The sequence below is a fragment of the Saccopteryx leptura genome, chromosome 6, assembly GCF_036850995.1.
Source record: "Saccopteryx leptura isolate mSacLep1 chromosome 6, mSacLep1_pri_phased_curated, whole genome shotgun sequence".
Taxonomy (NCBI): Eukaryota; Metazoa; Chordata; class Mammalia; order Chiroptera; family Emballonuridae; genus Saccopteryx; species Saccopteryx leptura.
Window position 1 is genome coordinate 10,893,184 of NC_089508.1, and position 13,626 is coordinate 10,906,809.

General features: G+C 46.6%; 1 protein-coding gene across 4 annotated transcripts in view; it reads right to left on the reverse strand.

The window, feature by feature from the left end:
• Positions 1–4,338: 4,338 nt before the first annotated feature.
• Positions 4,339–13,626, reverse strand: part of UNC79 (unc-79 homolog, NALCN channel complex subunit) — a 249,572-nt gene continuing 240,284 nt past the window's right edge. For all 4 annotated transcript variants that reach the window (XM_066342422.1, XM_066342421.1, XM_066342420.1 and 1 more), the window contains 3 exons: positions 13,460–13,537; positions 6,785–6,826; positions 4,339–4,974 (listed from right to left, as the gene is read on the reverse strand). In XM_066342422.1, the coding sequence (XP_066198519.1) occupies positions 4,774–4,974; positions 6,785–6,826; positions 13,460–13,537 (321 nt within the window). In that variant the 3' untranslated portion in view covers positions 4,339–4,773. The remainder of the gene's footprint in view (positions 4,975–6,784; positions 6,827–13,459; positions 13,538–13,626) is intronic.

The window sequence follows — 13,626 nt, forward strand, 5'->3', positions numbered from 1 at the left end:
TTCAAATTTCGCTCTACCTCTTACTGAGTGACTCCCATAACTACTCAGTCTCTTGGTGCTTCCGTTTCCTCATCCGTAACACTGGGTTAATAACAGAAGTGCCTACCTCGTGTCATTGTTATGAAGATCGAATGAGATTAGTGTATCTAACACGCCTGACATGCAGTCCACCCGCCAATATGGTAGCTACAGTTACAATTAACTAGGGGCAAGACTCCGTGGGTCTGAGTGAAGTCTCCATAGGCCCCCAGTCTAATAGAGCTCATTATCACAATAATAATAGTTAATTCATAAAATTTTATTCTTTCTCATAAAACTATTATAGCAAGTGGGAAACTGAATGTGATTTAATTCATGGGCTACAGTACTTTTCAAATAAACAAATTCCCAAAGCAAAAGGGAAAATGCCTCTGTCAGATGAAACGCTGGCTCGATGAAAATTTATGATAGGAGATCAATAAACAGAGATCCCAACACGGTGGAGCTGCCGCCAAAAAAAGCCCCCAGATTTCTCCATCCCATGTTCCAAACACATTTCAGCCCAAAGACCCTTCTGGTCCTAATGCTACCACTGATAGCTTCATGACCTTAGATAAGTCACTTAACCTTTGAGCCTCAGTGTCCTTACCTACAAAATGGGAATAACAAGAATACCTATCTCTGAGGGAGGAGAGGGCTAAGAGGAGTCAACATAACGTATGAAAAGTGCTTAGTACGCAGTAGATCGTCAATAAATGGTGGCTCTTGTGATTTCTCTTAAATACCATTCACAAGAGGCTCACTGCTGCTCCCATCAGTAGAAAGAACTGGCCTCCCGCTTGCTAACAACACCTCAGCCATCTCCTGAAAGGTTCAACTTTCATGAAAACATTGTTTGGTACTATTCCATTGTGTTCCAACCACTCCATTCTTCTTAAGATCATTATTGTCAAAACATACATATTTGCAAATTAATTCTATTAAAGAGGTATATCAAATGATCTGCATTGTCCAGTTAATGTCAGAAGCCCTTCAAGCGCAGCTCACGGAAGAGTCCGGGGGGGATCACCCTCCTTCTCCGATCCGCTCCGATCTCATTTGGCCGGTCTTAGCTTGGAAACGGAGGTGAAGGTGCAGGGGCCACTTGGCCCCAGACGAGATTCTTTGGGAAGAGCTTTGCTGGAAATGTCCCGATGTCAGGAGGAATGGCAGACCTGCAAAGCGCCGGTATACAGCGGAGACGGGACACCCTTGGGTAAGGACCACGTTCTGGCCCCCGCGGGTCTTGTAGGACTTGCTTCTGAGAGATCGGCTGAAGGAAAAACCAGCTGAGCCTGCGGCTGGGAGCTGTCCGCCCGTGTGGTCTTCATGAGGGGCACAGCCTTCCCCCGGAGGCCCACCGACTCTGGCACAGTCTCCCAAGCACCATCGCAGTCCTCCTCTGAGCTTTCCACCAGCCCCAGCGATGGGTAGATAGCTCCATTTTAAGGGTAAGGGAAAGAGAGATCCGGAGAGTTTAATAATACCTTGTCCAAGGTCGCCCGACTAGTAGGAGGCGTGCCACTGTGAACAATCGTGACATCCGTGCATCCGCAGACTGTGGCTCGCTTCACCCTTGGGGATCTCAGAACGCCCTCTTCACGCTCTGAAACCAACAGGACGCCATGAGGGCAGGCACGCTGAGTCTGCTCCATGGCCCTTCTCCAAGCCAGTAATTAGCAGTGGCCAGTCGGGGCCAGGTAGTCTGTGGGCTCTGCCCTCTGGGCTGGCAGGGCTGTCCCCTGGGGCTGCGGGGTGGCGCAGCGGGAGTCAACAGGGGCAGCGGCCAACAGCACTAGGGTCACCTTCCAGCCACGCATCCCACTAGCCGCGCGGCCTGGGGCAAGCAGCCTTAGTCCTCTAGTGGTTTAACAGGAGAGTAAAAATGACAATCAACAACTTTGGTGGAGCTGTTACCACGTGCCAGGCACTGCTCAAAGCCCTTTCCTTGCGTCCTTTTATTTCATCATCTATCTCAACCCCTGTCTGAGGTAGAATGCGTCATTGTCCCCACTTTACAGATGAGAAAACAATAGTGAAATTTCCAAAAACTCTGAGGTGGTTGGGAAACTAGATCGACACAGAAGTTCAGCTCAGGGCTCCTCAGTGGCCTTTCGCCAGGCCAAGGGTCAGCAGCCTTTTCCTGTGAAGGACCAGATGGTAAATATTTTATACTTGGGCTCTCGGGACCACAGTCTCTGTCACAGCTCCACCGCTCTGCCGCTGGGGCCCGAGCGCAGCCACAGGCAGCGTGCAAACGGAGGGCTGGGCCGGGCCCCGGTGTAGCTCGACGGAGACAGGCAGTGCGCTGTGGTTGCCCGTGGGCTGTCATTTGCTGACCCCTGACCTAGGCGAACGGCTTCTTCTACTGCTTGGGGTTAATCTGCTAAACCTTCAGCTGTCCCCTCTTTTCCTGACACTTTGCTCCTGAGTGCCCAAGCCCCGCTTGCTGGAGAGACTGACATAATGAGGTAACCAAGACGATGAGCAGGCACACAGAGACAGGGATGGGGGAGGGGGCGGCACAGAGAGGTGGCAGAGGCCCAGCGGGAACAGGACTCGGGTCAGGCTGGCAGGAAAACGGGTCACGGTTTTCAGAAGCAGGGAGGGAGACCCGTCTGGGGGGAACCCAGAGCCCAGATTGTGACTGTGGTAAAGGAATAGGTCTAGACAGCAGGAAGCATTAGATGGGGCCCTGTCAACAAAGCTGAGTTAAGGGGTCATCTCCAGCCCTTGGGGGAATGCAGATAGAAAAGGGAAACTGAGGCAGAAGAATTCAAAGAACTAGGCGAGGAAGATGGGGTCAGAGAAGAAGCTGTGGATGACTGTGGACCTTGCCTACTGGCAGGGTGGGGCCACAAAGACCCTGGCTGCCCATGGGGGCCGGGGCGGGGCCGGGGGCTCAGGACTGGTAAAGAGCCAGGCCTGCAGCTGGGCCTGGAGGGGAAGTCAGTGAAACCCCTCCCAGGGAAAAGGCCAGGGCTCCCCCTCCACCTGCCTCTATAACCCCACTAAGAACCCCAGCACGGAAAGAGAATGTCACAACTCAAGCCCTTGCCAAACCCGATGGGTAGCACAAGAAAGACTGTTGCTTAATCAAATCCATTCAGTTCGATTAAACACATGCTACATGCCAAACCCCGGGGGTACAGAGACAGGGCATACCCTGAAAGATGTCACAGTTTACACGTGAGATAAACATGTGTGCCATTTTCTGTAATAGGAGGGAACATGGTCACGGAAGCCGGAGCGAGCACAACTGGACAGAGAATGCTGGCAGGGGGGGGCCTTTCACAAGAGACTGTTAGTGAGAAGAAGGGTCAGTTCTATACTCTTAATATAGAGAACTTCCAGCTCCCTGCAAGTCTTCCTGAGAATGAAGATATGCCCCGTCTCTAGAATGCTTACACCTCAGAGGACTCCTGTGAAATGCTTACAACAGTAGAGGACTCGTTTTCCCCTGAGAAGCATGAAGGCATCAGACTTCGCAGAAGAAGACATAAGTCCCTTTAATAACCAACATGGCGGGGTGAACTGTCTCATGCCCTTAAATTCCTTCTGAGAGAATAGACTTCAAATAAATGTGCATTTTTCTCACTAAATGGTCTAAAAGATAGCCCTGTCCTCTTAATAACTGTACTTTAGTTTTAAGGGTAATTAGATGTTTTAAAATTTTAGGAGAAATAGTTATCAGGAACTAAACTACAGCTCTATAAACTGATTTTAAAAAACCCCAGGCTCACAGAGATAATAAAAAAAAATGCATTTAATAGCATGTCAGTATACAGTTTAAATGTATAGGAAGTCTTCTGTTAGTCAGTGCATTACAGGGACGGAGGGAGAATATCATTTGTGAATGCACAGTCAAACGCTAAGTCAGAGCTGATAGGTCGGGGTGCTCTCATACTATGAAAACTCCGTGTTTGTGAAACGCAACTCCAGGTGCGGGGCTCTGCGACAGCGCGGGGGGGACGTCTGGTCCGGGGCGCTGTCTGCAGTTTTAAATCGAATTGTATCCAAGTCTTAACAAAAGAATAAAATTTATTATTCACAAAACTAAAGTGCTTATTATCATAAAGCTTACAAGAAGGTACAGCCTAGAACGAATGAGCTGAAAAACTAGTTTTAAAAATAATCAAACTTACTGGACAGTTTTGGAAAATGATATTATAAAACAAAGAAAACAGTTGGCACAGTTTAACCACCTAATTTCTAAGTGCACTTTGTAATGATCCTTGCAAAGCTGCCAGTTCTCCCAGGATAATGACAAAAAAGCTTCAGTCAAGTGTCACTGGCTTATGGTGACGGGTTTTTTTGTTTTTTGTTTGTTTGTTTTTATTGCATTGCCAAGAGTGGAGTTTTAAGAAAAAACACTACAAAGGTTTCAAAAACCCTATTTATTCTCTATCATCAAAAATAGCAACAGGGGGACTTATACAACTTTTCTGTGAGTACCCACCAGTCTATTTTGTTTTTCTTAAAAAAAATAGAAGTTAGTTAAAGAAAAATGATTTGGTCTTTAAAAAATAATGTAAGGAAACACTTAATCAGATAGCCCAAGGAGTCGTCAGAAATATGTGTAGCAAGAAAGCTTCGTTGGCGGCCCTTCCGGCCTTTGCACGTCTTTTACTAAACTAGAAAGAGAATGTACAGTAACAATATGTTCCCCAACCTGCTTGGATCAAATTGTTTTGTTTTTGAAACCCATTATTGCTAAACCAGAGGTGTTGACGCCGAGAGCCGAGGAGTCCACCTTCATAGAGGATAGAACTGAGAGGCGGCTTCTGAGGACTGGATCTCCACCTGGGCCATTTTGAACTGGGTGCAGTGCAGCCACTTGCGGAGGGCTGCCAGGCCGGCCGTGCTCTGGCCCGAGCCGGGCAGCGTCCTTAGGCTGTGGTGGTTGACGTTGTTCTGAATGGCCTGGAGGCGAAGCTGGAGTCCCGCGGAGAGGTGCTGCGAAGAAAGGGCAAGACACTTAGTTCAGTTTCTTTCTTCCCAGGGGGTCACAGTCAAGCCACGGAGTGAGTGCCGCCGGCCTGGGCCTGGGCAGGCAGAACTCGCACGTGGCTCAGGGGCTGTCTGCACTGAGCGCTCAGGGCGGGGGACGCAGGCCAGCATCACGTTTCTAGGGTCCACCTGGCCCAACGCCATCCCTGTCGTGCCATTCCTATGGCTCAGTCATTGCATCAGGAGTTCAACGCCGACATCACGGTACGGGCCGACAACGGCTCGTGTCCCCCCAGAGCTGTTCACCGTATGAGCCTGGCGTGACAGTCAAGTGTCCAGGCTCAGCTACCAGACTCCCTGGGTTCAAATCCTGCCTCTGGAGACAACTCTGGAAACAAACTTTTTCAATCTGCGTTTGAATTTTCTCAGGGGCAAAGTTCGGAGAGTAACACTCACTTCACGGGGTTTTTGTAAGGACCAACGGTTCATAGAGGGTTTAGAACAGAACTTGGCCCATAGTAAGTGCTCCTACATTATAGCCATGATTATACTCTCTCTGCTCTCATGCTAATGCACATGAAGAAGCTAGGTTGTAAGCTTTTCTTATTGTCCCTAGCTTTTCAGCAAGTTCCGGTGGCCCCCTCTTAGCAGTCCATCCAATGTCAAATTGCCACAAATCATCATTGGCAGGGGGAGGGGTGGCCTGGAATGCCTCGAGGTGGACGTACAGCACCTTTCACAATAAAGGCAAGTGCTGCACAGAGGTTGCAGGTTCGGTCCCCAGTCAAGACACATGCAGAAACAGGTCTGTTTCTTTCTTTCTGTCTGTCTGTCTGTCTGTCTGTCTCTCTCTCTCTCTCTCTCTCTCTCTCTCCCCCTTCTTCTCTTTCTAAAATCAATCAATAAATTAAAAATAAATAAACAAAGAGGTACTGGGATGAGGTTTTCATGTGCCAATGGCCACAAACAGCACCAACACCACACGTCAGGCTCTGAGCCCGCAGTCACTGTCGTCGGCCGTATTTCTCCTCAGTGTCTGGGGACCTTCACACCCCGCCCACCTGGCCCTCCACCAGCACCTCTCCTCAGCTCTGAGAAGAGGCTCAGCAAAGAGGCCCCATCTTCCCCCTGCCCCTCCCCTGCTTCCAGGGCCGTAATGGGGTCCAGTTCCGGATGGAGTGGGCAGCTAGCTTTGCCATCTTCGTGTCAAGCTCCAAAAACTATGTTCGCTAGTCATGGAGCATCTCCGGCCCTGTGACGATGATGCACTGCTCGTGGGGGGACTGGCAGTGGGAAACAGACCGTCAGGGTCTCCCCTCCTGGCTGTGGGGCCCGCCCAAGTTCCTCTTCCTTCGGCCCCAGGTTTCCTCTCAGGTAAAGTGAAGGGTGGGGCAGGGTCCTTCCAGCCCCATCTGTCCATCTGTCCTTCACTCAGTGCTATCCTTTCTTAGTAGGATTCTTCCTACCACGATTTTAGCAACCAGGAAATAGCGCCAGACCTGCCCGGGACCAGAGCCCGCAGGCACCCTCTGAAGGTGGGGCAGCTTCTCGGCTGCAGCTAGTCAGTGACAGCGACGCCCAGACTCTGGGACACCCCCCCCCCTCCGTCCTCACCAGCGGGCCGTGCGGTCTCCTTGGCCACAGGCCTCTCACCCAGCCCGCAGGGTCTCCTGCACTATCAGCCCCCGGGGGCCAGGAGCAGGTAGAGTTCATCTTTCTCCACGGGAAGTGGAGCATGAACGTGCCCTGTGAATGTCATGACGTCCTCTGTCCTCTGGGGAGTGGGACAGAGCCTCCTCCTCCAGGAGCGGCTTACCTTGATGTTCGACTGAATCATCGGCAACCACATGGGTATCAGCTGTGTGGGGAAACACAGAAGCCTCATTAAGACTGTCTCCCTTCCCCCACACAAGCTTCCATGAGGCGGGCAGCAGGGCACACTGATTCCCTTTAACGTCGCAAAGCGCTGAGGCCTTGCCGTGGAGTTACCCATTATCAGACAAGCAGACGTCTTCCTGTGGCCCAGCCCTGCTGAGCTGCTAGCACTTAGAGGTTAATAAGCGCCCCTGAGTGCCTGGAGCACACACTTTAGCGTAAATGACAGTCTCTTGAAAGCTACCAAGCTCGGGAAAAGAACTGTTATTTATCTAATGGAGTCCTCACTTTCTTGAAACAGAACTCCCTCCGTGGTCTTCAGAACTGAGTCTCCGAGTAGCACGGTGACTCTACCTGCCCGTGTTATGAAAACGTCACTGGGAAGCGGTTGAGATGTTCTGTCGATAGGAAACCAGAAGCCCTGAATGTGGAAGCTGAGACACAGCCAGAGTGAGCCGGGGTTCTGGGTGGCGGGGGGCGTGCTGCGGGCAGGCTGGGAGGAAGGCTCTCCCGGTGAGTGAGGCTCAGGGCAGCTGCGCCCCTCTGCTGCCCCCTACCCCACACCGCCCCGCCTCTCTGCTGGGCCCCTCCCTGGAGGTCCCAGGGCGCCCTGTCTGAGTGACCTCAGCAGAGACTGTCCCCTGGGAGCGCTGCCCTCTCGGCTGCGGTCCAGCCCCTTGGACCATAAGCAAGTCAGCGACAAACCACAGTGTTTCCGCAAGCGTGTTCCCCAGAACTCAAGTTTGGTGGGATTTAAATGGGGTGGGGGTGGGAGGGGAGGGAGCTATGGGCCAATACGTCTGAGAATGCTGGTTTCTTAGTACCACTCAGATCTGTCATATGCTAATACACGTCTTATCACTTTCCCCAACCTTACTGCCAACAGATTGAATTGTGTCCCCTCAAATAGATGTCATCCTTACCCACATAGCCTCTGATGTGATCTTATTTGGAAATGGGGTCACTGCAGATGTAATTAGCTAAGATGTGGTCATTCTAGAGTAGGGTGGGCCCCTAATCCAATATGACTGGTGTCCTTATTAAAAGGGGTAAATCAACACAGACTCATACTCAGGAGAACGTCAGGTGGGATGAAGGCAGAGAGCCTCAGGCCACAGGAGTCACAGGTCCCAGCAAACCCCCGGAGGTGCGGGGAGAGGCCTGGGAGCAGGCTCGCGCTCGGCCTCAGGGGCAACCCACCCTGCTGATGCCTTGAACTCATACTACGGGCCTCCAGAACAGTGAGAAAATTAATTTATGTCATTTAAGCCAGCCAATTTGTTATACCGTTATAGCAAAGTAATACAAGAGCAGCTCAGAATGCAAAGCCCAGAGGCGGGCGTGTGCGGAGAGTGTGGAGCCGGCAGGGGCTCACGTGACGCTGAGGGTGAGGTCCTGAAGGGTCAGGGCCACGGGAGACGAGTTTAGGAAAACAGAGGTGAGGCCTCTCGCCATCGCCCACCAATGACCTGGGACACCACGTGAGGAGCCTGGGTTTTATTCCGAATTCAGTACAACTTCCGAAGAGAGGAGCCCCAGTCACCACGAGCAGACCATGCTCCGGAAAGCAGATGTGGGTGCAGAAGGACGTGGAGACGGGGTGCAGGAGCGCAGTGTGGGGGCTGCCTTCGGGGTCCCGGGAAGACCAGGGCTGGCTACTGGGAGGGAGAAGGACGCTGCCTGCAGAGATCACCTGTGAGGGCCTGGCTCTTCAGAGTGAGGGGGAAATCAAAGAAAAGGCTGAGGTGCCCAGCCTGGCAAAGTGGAGGCCGGCAATGTGTTGAACAAAGTGAGGGAATCGGAGGAGGAACTTTGGGAGGGGGGCTAGTGTATAAATGCCCTTTCCTTCACTACTCGCAGCCATACGCTGCCGGCCTCATTTGTTCTCCGTAATAAGCCTGGTGAAGTGACAGATTACATCTCTCTCCAGGCTTCTGTTCCCAAGGCTAAATCTGGCTGTTGTGCCTGCAGCCTTGCACTGATGTATATAATCTGCTAATCTGACTTCCACTGATGTTTGCTCCTGAACACAGTGTTTATGTTGCAGCCAGTTAATATGCCGCTTCTAATATAAATATTGTGTTTAGAAATAGGCTATGGTGTGTTCCGAAGGATGTAATTGGACTAAAATTCGAAATACCAGGAAGTGACACCCTCTCCCAACCTCCCGCTGCCGCCAACACTCATGGCAAACTGTTAGATTACAAAAGCTGGTGCCAGAAAAGGCTGTGCTCTCCGGCTCTTCACGGAACTGCCTCAGCTAGACATGCTGAGCTGGAAAAAAGAAACTAGTCTAACCGCTTCCCCCGCGACGCCTGTACATCAGGAACCAAACCCTGCAGGTCCTAACAGACTTTTATAGACTCTTGACCTTTTTGATATGGAAGCAGGTCCATGCACCTCTTGAGATGTGGGAAATACCTGAACTGGCCTCTTATTCAGAATTCTGAGGGGCCAGAGAGGGTAGGGGCCAGGGAGCACTGGGTACTCTGACCCTGCTGGGCATCCTTCCCAATGCTGTCCCTGTATGAGACCATCAAGGGGAATAGCAGGATTGGTTTTGGGAAAGTTTCCATTTCTTCCCCATTGATGTAACATGCAAACCATAAAATTCTAAAATATACCAACAAGGAACTCTCGGGTGTGTGATTTACAAATCACATGACGAAAGGCTTCAGGTTAAACCTCATTATTATTGACAGGATTATAGAACCCAGCAGTCATCCTATTTCAGGAATGCTAATTTGACTTATTCAATAACATTCATTTCAGTTCCCTTTTGCTAGTGGTTCCTACAGAGCTGTCAGTAAAAATTAGATGTAATTTATTTTAGGCTCCGTAATGCTATAATGAAGTTGTTTGGTTTTTTTATTCCTCCATATCTGGAATATGTGGAAAACTAAAAGAAAACAATATTTGAAAAACTAAAGGAAAAAAATAGATTGTTTTTTACCAAAATAAAAGTGATCCCTTTTCTCTTAGCTTACACTACAGGATCAACTGAAGACACTCTGCTTGGTTGGATGTATTCATTTCACTCCATGCTTCTTCCAATCCTCAAATCTAAAATTAGGCCTGACCAGGTGGTGGCGCAGTGGATAGAGCATCAGCCTGGGACTCTGAGGACCCACGTTCAAAACCCTGAGGCCACTGGCTTGAGCGCAGGCTTGCCCACTTGAGCACAGTGTGGCCGCCTTGGGCATGGGATCATTGACATGACTGCATGGTCACTTGAGCCCAAGGTCACTGGCTTGAAGCCCAAGGTTGCTGCCTTGGGTCCAAAAATCACTAGCTTGGCTGGAGCGTCTGGGTCAATGCATGTATGAGAAGCAATCAATAAACAACTAAAGTGCAGCAACTACAAATTCATGCTTCTGATTTCTTCCCCTTCCTGTCTCTCTCCCTCTAAAAAAAAAAATGCAACTATTGCTGCCTATAAGAAATACACTTTAAGTAAAAAGACATGCCCTGGCCAGGTGCCTCAGTGAATGAAGCATCAACTCAGCATGCCAGAAATTGTGGGTTTAACCCTCAGTCACGGCATATGCAAGAAGCAATCAATGAGTACACAACTAAATGGAACAACTAAGTAGAACAAGTTGATGCTTCTCTCTCTCTCCCTATCCCCCCTCTCTCAAATCAATGAAGAAAATATTTAAATAAATAAAGACACAAAGAGGTTAAAAGTAAAAGGATACAAAAAAACTATACCATCCTAACACTGGTCAAAAGAAAACTGGACTGTTTTTATTAATATCAAAATAGCTTTCAGATCAAGAATATTACTGAAGATGAAGAGAGCCATTTTATACTTTCAACTCATTAAGGCATAATAATCCTAAACAATTATATACCTGAAACAGAGCTTCATAATACATGAAGCAAAAATTGGTAGACCTGAAAAGTTAATGAATTTCATAATTATTGCAATATTTCAATATCTCTTTCTCAATAAATGGTAAAATAACTAAACAGAAGGAAGAAAATGAAAGGCTCGAACAACACTGTCGATAATCTTGAATCAGCTGACATAGAAAATGACACCCAGTGACACATTCTTTTTTAGTGCACATGGAGCAATTTACCAAGAGACAATATTCTGGGTCATAAAACAAGTCTTAATAAATTTAAAATAATTTGAACTATATAAATTATGTTGTCTAAACACAAAGAAATTAAATAAAAAATCCGTAACAGAAACATCCCAGAAAATCCCCAAATATTTGGAAACTAAATAATATACTTCTAAATAACCAATGAGTCAAAAAAAAAAAAAAAAAAGAAGAAGAAGAAGAACTAAAGGGAAAGTTAGAAAGTATGTAAAACTGAATGAAAAAGAGAAGACAACATACTAAATTGTTGGATGCAGCCAAACCAGTCCTTAGAGGAAAATTTATAGCACTAATCATTTTTACTTGAAAAAAGTCTCAAATCAATGAGTTCCACTTCCACCTTAAGAAACTGGAAAAGAAAATTAAATTTAAGGTAATCAGAAGAAAAACATAATAAATCATTGTAACAAAAAAAAGAGAAAATTAATTTAAAAATCAAACAAAATCTAGTTGTTATGATGGTTTTTTTTTTTTTTAATCAAAAGCTCACTAAAATTGATAAACTTCTAGTCAAATTGAACAGAAAAAAAAAAATGGAGAAGTTACCAATCACCAAATCAGGAATTTTAAAAAGTGGCATAACTACCGATCCTACAGATCTTAAAAGTATAGGGGATATTATGAACATCTTTATGCCAATACAATCTGCTACTCTGAACAAATGGAAATATTCTTTGAAAGAAACATACTACTAAAGATCCACTCAAGAATAAACAGATAACTTACACAGCCTTATATCAATTAAAGAAATTGAATCTATAGTTGAAAACCTTCCTGCAAAGAAAATTTCAAGCCCAGAAAGTTACACTGGTGAATTTTATTTAAGAGGAAAACAATACCAAATATACACAAATGTTTTTAGAAAACAGAAAAACAAAGAATATGTCCCAAAATGTGGAGGAACTGGAACACTCACACACTGCCGATGTGAATGTAATGAACGGCACAGCACTTTAGAAAACAGTCTATCAACTTCTTTAAGTTATTCACCTATCATATGGCCTAGATATCCCGCCTAGTTGTTTAGCTAACATAGACGAAAGCATGTATCTGTACAAAGACTTGTACCTGAATAGTCACAGCAGCTTTATTTGTAACAGCTCAAAACTGGAAACAGCCCAGATATTCACTGACCAGTGAATGAAGAAACAAAGCGTGGTATCCCATATGGTGTAATACTACTCAGAAATAAAAAGAAGTGACCTAATGATACATGCAACAACATGGATTAATCTCAAGACAATGATTCTGAGTGAAAAAAAGGTGGAAAATGTACATAACAAATGAACCCATTTATATAAAATTCTACAAAATGCAAACTAATCTATACGGACAGAAAACAGATCAGCAGTTGCCTGGGGAAGGGAAGGTGGGGTACAGGGAGGGGTGGAACAGTAGGTTATAAATGGGTATAAGAAAACTTTAGGGGGTGATGGATATGTTCAATATCTTGATTGTGGTCACGGTTTCACAGGTGTAATATACATTAGGACCTACCAAACTATACGCTTTAAACATGTATAGTTTAGTGTATGAAAATTATACTTCAATAAAGCTGTGAAAAATAAATGCACGTTTGATCACCCAAGTGTCAGTCATATAGTTTCATAGTGTTGACTTTTGTTATCGACTATTATTCTAACCAACCACTTTGCAGTGTTCTGATAACAGTCAAGTTTTCCCTGGAAATGGGCTGCTTTTCTTCAGCATTATGTGAGTTGACTTGACCAGGGTCCTTTACTAAAGAAGAGAGTCAACCAAGGAGCAGAACAGCAGGTTAGAAGGTTCCAAACTGATGCACTGTGGGAGGGGGTGGGGGAATGAAGGGAGGATGGTGGCTGAGACGATGGAGTATAGAAGTCAGAGGTAAAGAAGGAAGCCCTACAAGAAGAGGAAAGACAAAGAATGAGCGAGACAATGAGGCAGAATGATAGAAAGGAAAGGAAAAAGGAGAAATAAAAAAGCAAAGTAAGAAACCAAGTCTCCCTTTTCAGTTTTGCTTTCATTGTCCCACTAGAATGTTCCTAATGTCACTGGACAGATGACAAGTGCCTAGATTACTTTCATATACTGTCCAGTGGTTTATAGTATTAGAAACTAAATTAATTTATCTTAGGGAAAAGTACCAGCTAACAAGTCAAACAATCACAGACTCTTTTTCTTGGTTTCCTGGACATTCTGGTGGCAGGTAAGGTGAGGCACCTCCAACCAATTTATACTTCTACAGGGTCATTTTCAGACCAGCATTCCCCAGTAACATGTGCTGCACACAGTCATGCTCCAACATATTTAACCCAGTTAGAGTTGCAGTGGTGGAGCAAAAGAGAAAAATAATACAATACCCATTGAGCTAAGGTTTGTTATATGAGCCTAAATCCTCCAGCCCCAACTCTGAGTGTTAAAATTAAGTCCATTTTATTTCCCTCTTCAGAAGATATATTCAAATAAATCCACGTTTGTTTTTAGCAGCAAGAAACAGTCAATAAAAATCGTAAGTTTCCTACCTTGACAAAAATTGTTGAATTGCACTCTTGCAATGCCTCCATTAAGCTGATCACATGGAGACACACCATTTCTACCATCTGAAACAAGAAACGTGCAATCAATGCTACTTCCAATAACAGAGAACCCCTGCAAACTGGCTGCAGCCACAGAGAACCCCAGACCCCGT